The 13,029-nt window shown below is 35.8% G+C and overlaps 1 protein-coding gene across 1 annotated transcript in view; it reads left to right on the top strand.

The window, feature by feature from the left end:
* Positions 1 to 13,029, top strand: part of RGS6 (regulator of G protein signaling 6) — a 610,477-nt gene that overhangs the window by 485,955 nt on the left and 111,493 nt on the right. The window contains 5 exon segments of the mRNA XM_031952584.1: positions 2,887 to 2,963; positions 5,535 to 5,616; positions 7,245 to 7,319; positions 9,713 to 9,811; positions 12,378 to 12,439. Coding sequence (XP_031808444.1) covers positions 2,887 to 2,963; positions 5,535 to 5,616; positions 7,245 to 7,319; positions 9,713 to 9,811; positions 12,378 to 12,439 — 395 coding nt within the window.

The raw sequence follows: 13,029 nt of genomic DNA, 5'->3' as shown, positions 1-13,029 counted from the left end.
GGCATAATGGATAGAGCACCAGGCCTAGAGTCAGGAGGACATAAGTTTAAATCTAGCCTCAGACATTTATTAGCTCTGTGACCCTGGACAAGTCACTTAACTCTGCTTGCCTCAATTTCTTCATCTGTAAGATGAGCTGGAGGAGGAAATGGCAAACTACTCCAGTATCTTTGCACCAAAAAAACCCACAAATAAGGTCACGAAGAATCAAGTATGACTAAAAAAATGATCAAAAGCAATAACAACACAAGATTAAATGGGATCAGGAAAGATTTATATAGGAGGTAGGGTTTAACTGAGTTTTAAAGAAAGCTAGAAGGCAGAGATGAGGAAGAAGAGTATTCCAAACGTGAAGGACAGCGAGTGAAAATGCCCAGACTCAAGAAATGGAATCTCTTGTTGGAAGAACAGCAAGGAAGTCTGTGCAGAAACAAGATTAGATCACTATCCCTTGAAACTGTTGTCATAACAACAAGTATTTATTAAGCATCTAGTATGTACCAGGCACTGTCCCCAGAAACTAAGGATAAAAATACCAAAAAAACTAACATGGGACTAAATTTTAGTCAATAATGATATTTCAAAAAATTGTCATTGTGAACAGGGAAGTGACAATCATATCATTTGTGGGCTAGGTAACTCCAAGATTCAAGGCACATTTGATTGGATCCAACAAAAGAGGGGCAGTTTCTTCCTACTTGAGACAGCTCCAAAAGGAGACTACTACCTCTCTGCCTTTCAGTTCCCAGTTGTTTTAAAGGCAGCCCTGGTCACTGGAAACCTATCAGAGGTGTCTTCTCAGATAAAAACTAGTGGAAATGCCAGGAGAGATACCTCTTAGAGTCTTCTGAATGGCCCAAAATTTCATGATAATAATAAATTCAAAATATAACAATTTTCATCTACCATATGGAATCTTTTGATTCTGATAACAGGGTTAAAAAGGTAATAATAAGTACTATTTACATAGGGCTTTAAATTTTACAAAGTACTTGACATATGTGATCTCCTCTGAACATCACAACAATCTAATGAGGTACAACATACTACAAGTAGTTATCCCCATTTTATAGGTAAAGAAACTGAGGCTCAGAGAAAATAACTGACCTCCTCCTGGTCACTTGATTTATAAGGATCAGAGGCAAGCTATGAACTCAGATTTTCTTGAATCCAAATCCATCATTTTTTCCACTAATACCATGCAGCTTCTTATAATAAACTTTCCAATCAAACTGCAAAATTTTCATTACAGACAGCCAGGTGGCAAGGTATATAGAGAACTGGGTTGAAAGTCAGCAAGACCTGAGTTCAAATTCAGCCTCAAAGATTTTCTAATTGTGGACAAATTACTTAATTTCTATCTACCTCAGTTTCCTCAACTATGAATTGGGCATAATAATAATACCTACTCCTCAGGTTTGTTGTGAGGATTAAAAATAATATTTGTAAAGTACTTAGATATGTCTGTCACATAGTAAACTTTTGATAATTACCGATTTCTATCCTTTCACATATTCTGGGAATCCAACGCACTTTGGGCACAGGCTGGCAGACTAGGTATCTTTGAGTTCCTTGTAACTAGACATTTCGCCCTCAATCGAGATAATGTTCTTTTTGAAATCTTTCCTTATTTCTGGACTGGACATACAGGTTTTTGAACTGCTTATATTATTAATTTTTGTCTATGTAACTTCCTTAATCTTAGGGGAAAGATTTAGGCTTTAAAATGTCTTGATCCAGTTTGTATCTCTTATATCTTCCATTTTCCTTGTAAAAAAAATGTTCAGAGTAGATAGGGCACCAATTTCTAGTGAAGTTTAAATACTACAAAAAACTCAAAGGATTCTCAAAAGAAAAAATTCTAAGGGTCATTTTTGGTTTTGTGCCTATTTGTACATACAGACATGGTACTTCTCAGTTTAATCTCCTTTTATATTAATAACCTTGCAATAAAAGCAATCAATTAGGGTTGGCACCAACTCTATGAAAATACATAGCAGAATGTGAACTCTGGGCTTGCATTCAATCAGAATTAGGCAGGTGATTAGCTTGCCTGTCAACTTACTATCCTATCTACTGCATACTATGTGTAATCCTACTGAATTAAAGAATTAAAAAGAATGCTTCTCTTTTTTTCCTTTGGAAGAGATCCTTAATGAAACATTTTTCTTTTCCTCTCTGCCTTTTTTTTTTTTTGCACTTTTCAATTAGAAAATGAAACTCTTTTCCTTTCCTTCCCTGCCTCCCTCACCCTAACATAACTGCTTTATGCATGATGAAGACTATGAGACAAGTTAAAATTGATGACCTGTAAGGCCCCTTCCAGCACTAAATCTATAATGCTAGAAACTCCATCTCTGCATTGGTCAGATTCTAGAAAACTAACTTGGTCTCTTCCTCTAATAGAATGACCCAGTTTTAACAATAGTTTAAGAATAGGAGATAAAGTCAGAGAAACCATCCTCATTCTCCTTAGTTTATCTTTACAGAAATGTCCAGCAGGCATCAGTTATCCTCAAATCCACAGAGCCCAAATGGAAAACTCAAGCATGCCTTTAGATCCTAATTTACATTGGATACGCAGCCAAAGCAATGAGTGTTACGTTCACAGATGAGACCTATAGGAAAAAAGATTCCATTGGTTCCCTCCAAACTTCAGACAGATAATTCCTTTAGTTGGCGTGCTGACGATGATTGGAAGTGCATTCCTGTGTAGCAGGATGTGGTACAAAGCTAAATCAAGTTCCAGTCTAGTGAATTTAAAATGGGGTACCGTTATTTTGTTCTGTCTAACCAATATGGATGAGCGCGCGTGTAATGAGCGTGGTAGCCATGGTCCAATACTTATTATGATTAATGCCCTCATTGATTTTCATTTTTTATCAGGAAAACCTCGCAAGACTCCAGAGGGCCTTTGCAAGGAAGTGGGAATTCATCTTTATGCAAGCAGAAGCCCAAGTGAAGTACGTGAATGGAACAGAGACCCTTCCAAGAAAAGAAGGGGTGTCATTCCAAATGTGTGTCTTCATTGCATGTGTTCAAGGGAGTCGGCAACCAGAGTTGGGATTTCTGGTTCTCTTCCCTATTTTCTAATAAAAACAGCTTTGTGGAAGTAAAGACCAAGATTTGCCTAGAAATCACTGAATTCTCAGCCCAGATGGTGTTTTTTCTTATAATTTGATATGTGTCTTCTTCTTGGTTAATTTCACACTAGGAAAGTTATGAAGTGGGTATTCTAGAATACTTGTAGGAAAATCCTTCCCCCCCCCTTTATTAATCTATGACCCTGACTTGAACAATCTATAGTTCCTGAAATAATTTCCAAGCCACTTTTTGTTCTGACTGAAAATGCATTTCAACATCTGGAGATTTTTTTTTAAATTTCAACAATGCATATCCCCCCCACAAAAAAAGCCTTTATGTTTGCTACAGGTTAGACCAAGTACCGGAGATAGATGCTTCCCTTCCAGTACTTTCAGGTTTGGCAGACATTGTAGGTATAAGAAATTCTTTTCAGGGGTAGGAGGTTGGAAAGGTGGAGTGACCTTTGAGGATATGGGATGTGCTACTTATAGCTTACATGGGGAAAAAAACTTGGATCTCTTGGCAAGTATCCCATAAGTCAGTTATTAAGCACCCATACTCCAAGAAGTAACCTAACCTATATTACTCAAAGCCTTCCTTGTCCTCCAGTATAAGATCTAGGGGCATCTCTGCATGGATCATTGTCATGAACCATTCATTGCTTTGTATTCCCTTTCTCTCTAGTCATTTAATCCTTCTAAATTGGAGCTCATTCAATATTCACTTTGGTAAAAGAGTTGATCTATATTATTCTAATTTTCCCCCAGTCACTGTTACTCTCTTCTCTCCTAATTCCCTAGATTAGCATGGTCAAATGCCATCTTTCTAAAGGTTTATCTCCCCATCCTTCCCATTCTCACTGCTAGCATTTATACCCCTCCTTACTATTTATGCTTATAAGATACCCCATGTCCCCCCTTCTTTTCCCTGCTACTTCCTTTGTAGATTTATGTTGACAGACGTAGACATTGACAGGTATACTGTGGAATGAGGCTGAAAAGCTCTGCCTTCACTACGAACAGTCTCACTCATGACATCCTCTCTTGTTGCCAACCCCTACAGCCCCCTGTGGTACAGTAAAAGAGAAAAATGGTAGTGACTTTGTTCAAATTGATGATTCTTCAGGTGCCATTGTGTTAACTTCTATATTATGGGTTTTGTTGACAGGTTATCCATCTGACCCTTCTCCTGCATTCTTTTTCCTCCTCACAATTCATTATGCTCTGCCTCTCACCCAAGATCTCATCATTCTCTCAGTAACCTTAGCAAGCTAGGTGCCCTCTTCACAGTGTTGTATATCACTTGAGAGTTGGTTACTGCTACAGAAAGAGCTGTGGTCCATGAAGAGGCTGATGATAGTGGGTGGGGCAGACATTGGAACAGGAATAACAAGGTTTATAATCTCTTTGCATCCAAAAGATTCTGGAAAACAAAGAGAAAAGTTAATTTGTACTTTCAGAACAGAAGAGCCTCACATATTACAAAAGGAGGGGGAATTGTCACTTGATACACATATGGTATTTCTCGATTAACTTTTTTGATTAACTCTGTGATTACTTTATAATTGTGGACCATTTAAGTACATGGTAATTATCATGAAAATCACAGGGTGATTATAGGTTTATTTCAGTCCAGTAAACTAAAGTGGTCCCATGAGATTTGAAAGCTAGAAGTTCCCTGGTACATGGCAATTAATCTGAGTTACTTCTTACTTACAGAAGGAATATGAAGCAATACACTTTTTTTCTTGTTTTAATAAAAGCTTCTCATCTGGACTACTGATTAGAAAATAAAGTATTTCTTTTGTCACCTGTAATTTACCTTTCACAATTTGTTCATCTACCAGCTGGGGCCAGGAAGATCAAAATGAGGGTGATATTTGATTTTTACATGCTGTCCAGCATTAGGTCCTTCCTCTGCTTTGGGGGAAAGGTGGAGTGGGAGGGGACAGCCTAAACTGAAGTTTTAAAATTATAGCAAGTTGGATTTTAAAGCAACCTCATAAATTTAAGGATAGAAAATGGGCTGGCCTACATTTTAATTTTACATACTATATGCCACACCAATTCAGCAAGCAATTATTAAGTACCTACTAAAACAATCCCTGCTGTCAAGGAGTGTATGTTTTAATTTACATTCCAACCAACCCTCAGCCAAATTTTCTTCAGCTTCAAATGAATATCTTCCCATGGTAGAGTTCTTTGTAAATTGCACCTCAAACACAGTGTCTTTTTTTAATTTCATTGCAGAGTAGAGGAAAAGAGGGAAGGCACCAACATTTTACACATAGGTCTCATGATTTTACAATGAATACAGTAAATGTATTTGTTCTATGTGCAAAAGTGCGCTAGTTCCTTAGAAATGATTATAAATGGAGTGGATATAAGAAAATAAGAAAAAAAAAGAAGACAAATGAAAATTATTTCGCTTTTCTATTTCTATAATTTTAGGATTGATCGGAAAAAAGATAAAACAGAAAGAAAAATTTTGGATAGTCAAGAACGAGCCTTCTGGGATGTCCACAGGCCAGTGGTAAGACAGTTTTGTATAGTTTTATAGGTTTTTCTCATTTTTCTTTTTCCCCTTATTAAGACAAAGGCAACCTGTAGCTTATAACAATCTATCTTTGGAAAATGTGTGATCTCTCATTTTATTATTCATTCATTTGTGGTTGTTCCATGATAGTCAGTCATATTTGACACTTCATGACCCCATTTGGGGTATTCTTGGCAAAGATACTGGAGTGATGTGCCATTTACTTCTCCAATTCACTTTACAGATGAGGAAACTGAGGCAAACAGGGTAAATGACTTGCCTAGGGTCACAAAGCCAGACAGTGTCTGAGGCTAGATTTGAATTCAGGAAGATGAATCTTCTGATTGGGCTGAACTTTTTTTAAATGCTACCCATCTGCTTTGATTCATTCATATGATTATTTTCCCTAAAAGCCAACAAAATTGACTTTAAAATCCCCTCGTCCCCATTCCCTCAACAAATTGTTTTCTCAAGAAAACAAAACAGTTCACATTCCTAGGGTAAAAACATTTTCATTTTCACCAAAACTTGAATGTGACAGTTAAAGTTGGCCTTTTTCAAGACATTTAAAAAATTCCATGTAATCAAAATATATATCCCTTGATAAAACAGAAGGATGGACTAAGGATTATTCCCCTTTCTTAACATTTACATATGATTTGAAATAATTAAAGGCATTTGAGCCCAGACTTTCCAAAAACTGGCACAAGAATTCCAGTCCCCAAATGGTGGGCTCCATACGATGGTGTAGTATATAGAATCAGAAAGACTCATTTTTCTGAGTTCAAATCCATCCTCCACTTATTAGCTGTGGAACCCTTGGAAAACCTATTGCCTCAGTTTCTCATCTTCAAAATGAGCTGAAGAAGATAATGACAAACCACTGCAGTATCTTTGTTACAAAGAGTCAGACATGACTGCAATAGCTGAACATCATGACCTTAGGTGAGTCACTTAGTCTTTATTTCCCTAAGTTTTGACAACAATTATAAAATAGGAGCAATAATAGCACCTCCCTCATAGGGTTATTGTGAGCATTAAATGAAATAATATTTGTAAAAGCTCAGCACATTTCTTGGTATGTAACAGGCACTATATAAGTATATATTCTCTTCCCTTCCCTTCCTATTATTATTATTATTATTATTAGTCAGCAGAGAAAACATCTTTGTTAAAAGCCATTTATAAATATCATCATCCTGATCATATTAAAATCTGTCACTTGGCATAAGGTAAGCACAGATTCACTAAACAAAATTAATTTGTTCACTGGAAAAAATCAACATATACAGGGTGTCCCCAAAGTCTTTGTGTGATGCTAAGCTATTCGTAACTTAATACTAGCTCAATACTTTAAGCTATTAATAGGTTAATACTAGCTTAATACTTTAAACTATTAATAACTTAAAACTGTATGAAGAATTTGGTCACCCTGTATTTGTATACCTCCGTATTTTTAATAGAATTTTGCCTTTCAATGTGTTCAAATTTTAGTGTTTAGCATGTTGCCAGGAAAATAACAAGCACTAAATAAATAATTGTTGATTTCACTTAATGGTGGTAATAAGGTCATTTAGATCAATTAGAGCTTCAATTAGTAATTTTTACAATGATTCCTTTCTCAGCCAGGTTGTGTGAATACAACAGAAATGGATATCCGAAAATGTCGTAGGATGAAGAATCCCCAGAAGGTCAAAAAGGTCAGCTCATTTAGCTGAATTTAAAATGTTCCTATGTCATGAATACCTTCTAAACCTTCCTGTTGTTTGGGCAATATACTATAAGATCAAGAAGCATTTCATTTTTAGGGAACCATGACTGTCATCCAAGGCCCCCTTCTTTATATGGGTCCTCATTAAAGACCACATGAGGATTAAGCCTTGGTTCAAACAACCCAGCATTCTGACTGACTATGGTCCCAAGGGATGTGCTATTGGAGGATTTGTTTGTTGCTGAAGGAACTCTGGAATTGGGTTTGAGGACCAATTGTGCTATTTACTGATTTATATGACCTTATAATCTCAAAACTCCAGTTTCCTCATTTGTAAATAGAAACATAATACTGACACTATCTACCTTCAACTGTCATGAGAAATAAATGACATACCAATCAAAGTGATTGGTAAACATCAAGTACTATGTAAAGTATAAGCAATTATGTTAAACCTCATAAGGTAAGGAATAAAGTCTAAAATATTCCTTCTTTTCCCACTATGAAATCTAGTTATAAAATTGAAACCATTCTTAACTCTCTATTTTTTTATCCTTCATTGGTATAACAAAGTCCTATCCCTACAAGGTCAGAATTATGAGGAGACATGGACAAAAGTCCCACAAGATGGGCAAGCATGAATAAGTTGCTATCTGCATCTGTGAAGGGAATATCCACATGGATGAAATCCCAGATCCATTTGCATTCTGAGTATTTTAGTTCTGTTGCATTATATTCCACGTTGTAATTATGATACAGAATGAAGAATCCCCAGTAAGTCAAAAAGGTCAACTCATTTAGCTAAATTTAAAATGCTTCTATGTCATGAATACTCTTCAGCTGTCATGAGAAATGAATAAGATAATGCAGTTCTTTGCATCATACTCCATTGTGTAATGTATGATGTAGAATGAAGAATGTAGGATGAAGAATCCCCCAAAGATCAAAAAGGTCAGTTCATTTAGCTGAATTTAAAATTTTTTATGTCATGAATACCCTCAGAAGACATAATTCTTTTATTTATGATAGCCTATTTACGAGAGTACTAAATTTGGAATCAACAAGTTCCACTTATGAATTCTATCTCCAGTACTAATTGGATAAGAAAGCTCCTGGAGACTCAATTTCTTTATCTGTAAAATAGCAATGATTATAAGACCAATAGTATCTTCTTTACAGGGTTGCTGTGAGGCTCAGATGAGATTATATATGTGAATAATTTTCCAAAACTTAAGGTGCTATGTAAAATATTAAATATTATTATTTCTCCTAAAATTACTCCTTTCAACTTGTGTGAAGATTCCCTTAGTCAAACACAAGTCAAGACATTCTCTTTGTGATGTCTTTCTTTTTCTTGAGAACAAAAGACAGAGAACAAGAAGAGGTGTTCCACATGTTAGTAGACAAATCTCTCTCTACTCTAGATGTGGGTGTAAAGGACTTGATAAAATTCAATCATCATACCACTGAGCCTTTTGTCCATAGTTTATTGATCTATCCTCTCAGGAAAAGAAATCTATGTCACAGCTACAAATTGTTAGGCTAAAGTGAACCTATGTGAAGACAACCCTTATGAAACAGTTTATTTAAAGGGGAAAATAGGAGCTTTCAGAGTCCATACTTGTAAGCACAACTTGACAAAGGGACTACAGTAAGAGAAATCCATAGAGCCTCTTTTTTTATACAAACAATGAAGTGGTAACTCATGTATAATACAACTATTTCTCAGAACTTAGTTCAATATGGCTATTTCTTAGGCAGCTAGGTGACGCCAGACATTTACTAGCTGCACAAGTCACTTAACCTCTGCCTGCATAAAACTGGTGGGAAATGGCAAACCACTCCAGTATCCTTGCCAAGAAAACCCCATGGACAGTTGGTCCACAAGGTCACAGAGTCAGAATGACTGAACAAAAATTTCTCAGAACTTATTTCAATACAACTATTTTTCAAAACTGTCGTCCTCTTATTTCTTCATTGGTTAAGTTTATCATGACCTCGGTGCATCAATAACATTGGCTTAACTTTGGCAGAACAGTTTATTTAGGTTTGGTTTCGGTCCATGCACCTGTTCTTGGCAGGAACTAAGGAATTAGAAGACTACTCCCTAAAATCATGCTATATTACAATTTCACCCCCCTAAAGTTGTGATATGGTGCCATTTAACCTTCACTTATCCTTAAAAAATGTTCTTGGAAGGGGAGGGAAACTGAGACTAGAAATCACTATAGTTCTGTGAATAGATGTGGCATTCTTTCTTTTATTCCTGAGCCTGAGAAATGTGTCAGGTGGTATAGAAAGACCACTCACTGCCAATGAGGAGAAAAGAAGGAAGTGATTCCTAAGGACATCTGAATTCCTCATATTTCTCTTCTTTTCTAGTCAGTGTATGGAGTGACAGAAGAATCTCAGTCCCAAAGTCCTGTGCATATACCGACCCAGCCAATCAGAAAAACTACAAAAGAGGACATCCGAAAACAGGTAGGTGTACGAATTATTCATTACAGTTCCTAAAATTCCAGAGGATGCATGGGAAAATGTTTATGTTTAAGTCCAAAAAGATGAGCAAGTTTCTGGAATCTGAGTGGGTGCCCATCAGCTGGAGAATGGCTGAGTAAGTCAGGGTACATAAATATAATGGAATATAATTGTTCTATAAAAAAACAATTAACAGGCTGATTTCAGAAAAGCCTGGAAAGACTTGCATGAACTAATGCTAAGTGAAGTGAGCAAAACCAAGAGAATATTGTACATAGCAACAAGAAGATTATGTGATGATCAACTGTGATGGACTTGGGCTCTTTTCAACAATGAGGTGATTCAAGCCAATTCCAAAAGACTTGTGATAGAAAGTGCCATTCACATCCAGACAGAGAATTAAGAAGATTGAATATGGATCAAAGCATACTATATTTAAAAAAAAAAAGATGAGCAAGTTTCTAGATTTCTAGGGACATTCTCTGAGCAGCATGGTATAGTGGAAAAACATTGACTTTGGAAGCAGCAAACTTAGGCTCTTTGTTGTACATGTCACATAATTTCTTGCTGAGTCTCAAAGAGGCTCATCTATAAAATGAAAGGATTAGTTTAGATGACCTCTATGGTACCTTCCACATCTAAATCAATGATACTCTTTGGAACATAACTGGCCTGAGGTCTTTCAGCAAAAAACACTTCTCATTCTGCATTGTTGGCGGGGAGGAAGGGGAATTGGTATAGACTTATATTAAAAAATAGAGCTTTCACACCAGGAGTTCCCCCTGACTAATGAAATCATAAATCTCAGAAAGTTGCCTGAAACAATGAAAGAGTAAGTGTCATGATCATAGTCTTGTTCAATCATTTCAGTCATGCCTAAATTTTCAAGACCCTTTTTGGAGTTTACTTACAAAAACACTAGAGTTGTTTGTCATTTCCTCTCCAGTTCATTTTACAGATGAGGAAATTGAAACAATCAGGGTGAAGTGACTTGTCCAAGGTGACACAGTGGGAAATGTCTGCAGCCAGATTTGAACTCAGGTTTTCCTGATGCCACCCAACTGCCAAGTGCTCACAATCACACAGCCATAATTACAGTCTTCCTATATCCAACCTGGCTATAGAGAAGAAAGTTGTTCTCTTAAATTCTTCTATCTGTGCTCTGCTTTTTCTATAAAGTTATAATTATGTGTTATTGTTCAAAGAATTCCTAAAAAGGTGATGCTCACCAAAAGAAACAGCAAATTAGAACTAATAGCTTTTGTTTCTGTGATTCTGAGTGTCAAAGCTTGGAAAAAATGGTTGCTGCTCCTCTACCTATTCCCTTCTCAAAATCCATTGAGTAGGTGTTACTTTTCTCCAAGATCAGTAGTCTAGTCAGTCAGCCAATAAATATTTACTAAATGCCTACTATATACCAAATACTCATCAATCCAAAGAAGGAAGATTATCTGAGTTAACCACACATTACACTTTGTGTTGCTGTTTACTCATAATAATCATGACATGTGGCCTAAGATAAATCCCATTCAACAATTTAGCATCTACTGTATACAGAGCATAATACTAAGTGAATGCAGAGGAATGCTCCATCCTTGAGAAGTATGTTGTCTCTTTGAAAAGAGAATACATATATATCAACATAGTTATTTAATTCAATTCAGAGAAATATCTACCATATGATAAATGCTTAGGGTACAGGGATAAAAATGAAATAGTCCCTATATTTTATTGAATTTTATTATATTTTATTGAATTGAATTGACCTGAATTTTCTATGGAATGAGATTGGAATAATTATATTTAAATTATTTGTGTGTTTAAATGAAGAAAAGGTAGCGCAAATGACAGTTTGTCAAAGCTGAACTTAGAAAGTCAAAAGCAGCTTCTACCACATAAAGATTGTATAACTAGATCCAAGTTACTTATTTTTTTTCATGGCCCTAGAATAATTCTCTGAAGCTATTATAAGTTTCAGAGTAGTTGCTGCTCTTCATTGGTCTAAGAAGTTCCATTCTGAGAACTACTTATCTGATAAAATTACAATTCTGGTGGAAAAAAGAAAGATGGGGAAGAAGAACGGAGGAAGAGAAGGAAGGGAGGAAGGAAGGAAGGAAGGAAGGAAGGAAGGAAGGAAGGAAGGAAGGAAGGAAGGAAGGAAGGAAGAGAAGAGAAGAGAAGAGAAGAGAAGGAACAACCAAAAAGACTATGGATATAACCGCTGATGAGATTCAGAGTTAATAAAATATTTTTATAGGTCTAGCAACTGTTCTAGGCAAAATATCCAAAAGATAAATAAAACATGGACATTGCCCCTAAGAAACTAACAATCTTGAGATATAAAATTTATACATGTAAAATCATACATAAAATGGAAAACAAAAGGAAAATCCATTATTCATCTGTTGTAAAAGATAAAGGAAAGGAACATTTTAAATGGAAATTTTTGAAGAAAGCTTCTTGGAGTGTCTAGATTTGGAGCTGGAATGCAATGTAGACTAGATTGGTAGAGGGGAAGGGGAAGAGCATTCTGGTTCAGTATTAACATTTCTGTCATCTCTTTCCTCAGATAACATTTTTGACTTCACAGATAGACAGGCATCGTTTAAAGATGTCCAAAGTAGCTGAAAGGTAAGTCTGCTGTTGATATGATTACTTTCTTCTGGGTTCATAAAATGGACATGAACCAGGATCAAGATATCAAGTGTCGATTTATTGAATCAAAATTCAAGTCTAATAGACTGATACCAGTTTATTTAAGGTGACAACTACCAAGTCTTACCACCCTTCTCTGCTGTCACAAGAAAGCATATATAAACTCTAAAAATCTTTAAAAGGGAATAGTCACTGAAGGGAAAAACAGTTCCTTATAAGTTATCTGATGTGCTTTTTTTTAAAAAAATTGTTCCCTTTCCATGTAAAAAATTCCCAAATTCTTCTTATAGTGGAAAAAGAACTCCCATGTGTCCTATGAAGTATTATTTCTATAAGCAGGAGATATGACCATCAAAAGTTATTAAATTCTATGTTCTGTCAATAAATAGCTATAATTTTAAAAATGCCCAAAAAATGTTATAAGACTCCAAAGTACTACCCTTTTGATTGCATCCAATTGTAAAGAAAACATTTGGAAGTTGGAAATATTTGGCATATACCATTGGAATATAAGCTTTATACATAGCCAGCTCTGCCCATTTATTTTACTGGAGACTTATTTTTGC

Source organism: Sarcophilus harrisii, chromosome 2, assembly GCF_902635505.1.
Source record: "Sarcophilus harrisii chromosome 2, mSarHar1.11, whole genome shotgun sequence".
Lineage (NCBI taxonomy): Eukaryota > Metazoa > Chordata > Mammalia > Dasyuromorphia > Dasyuridae > Sarcophilus > Sarcophilus harrisii.
This window is presented reverse-complemented; position numbering and strand designations above follow the sequence as displayed.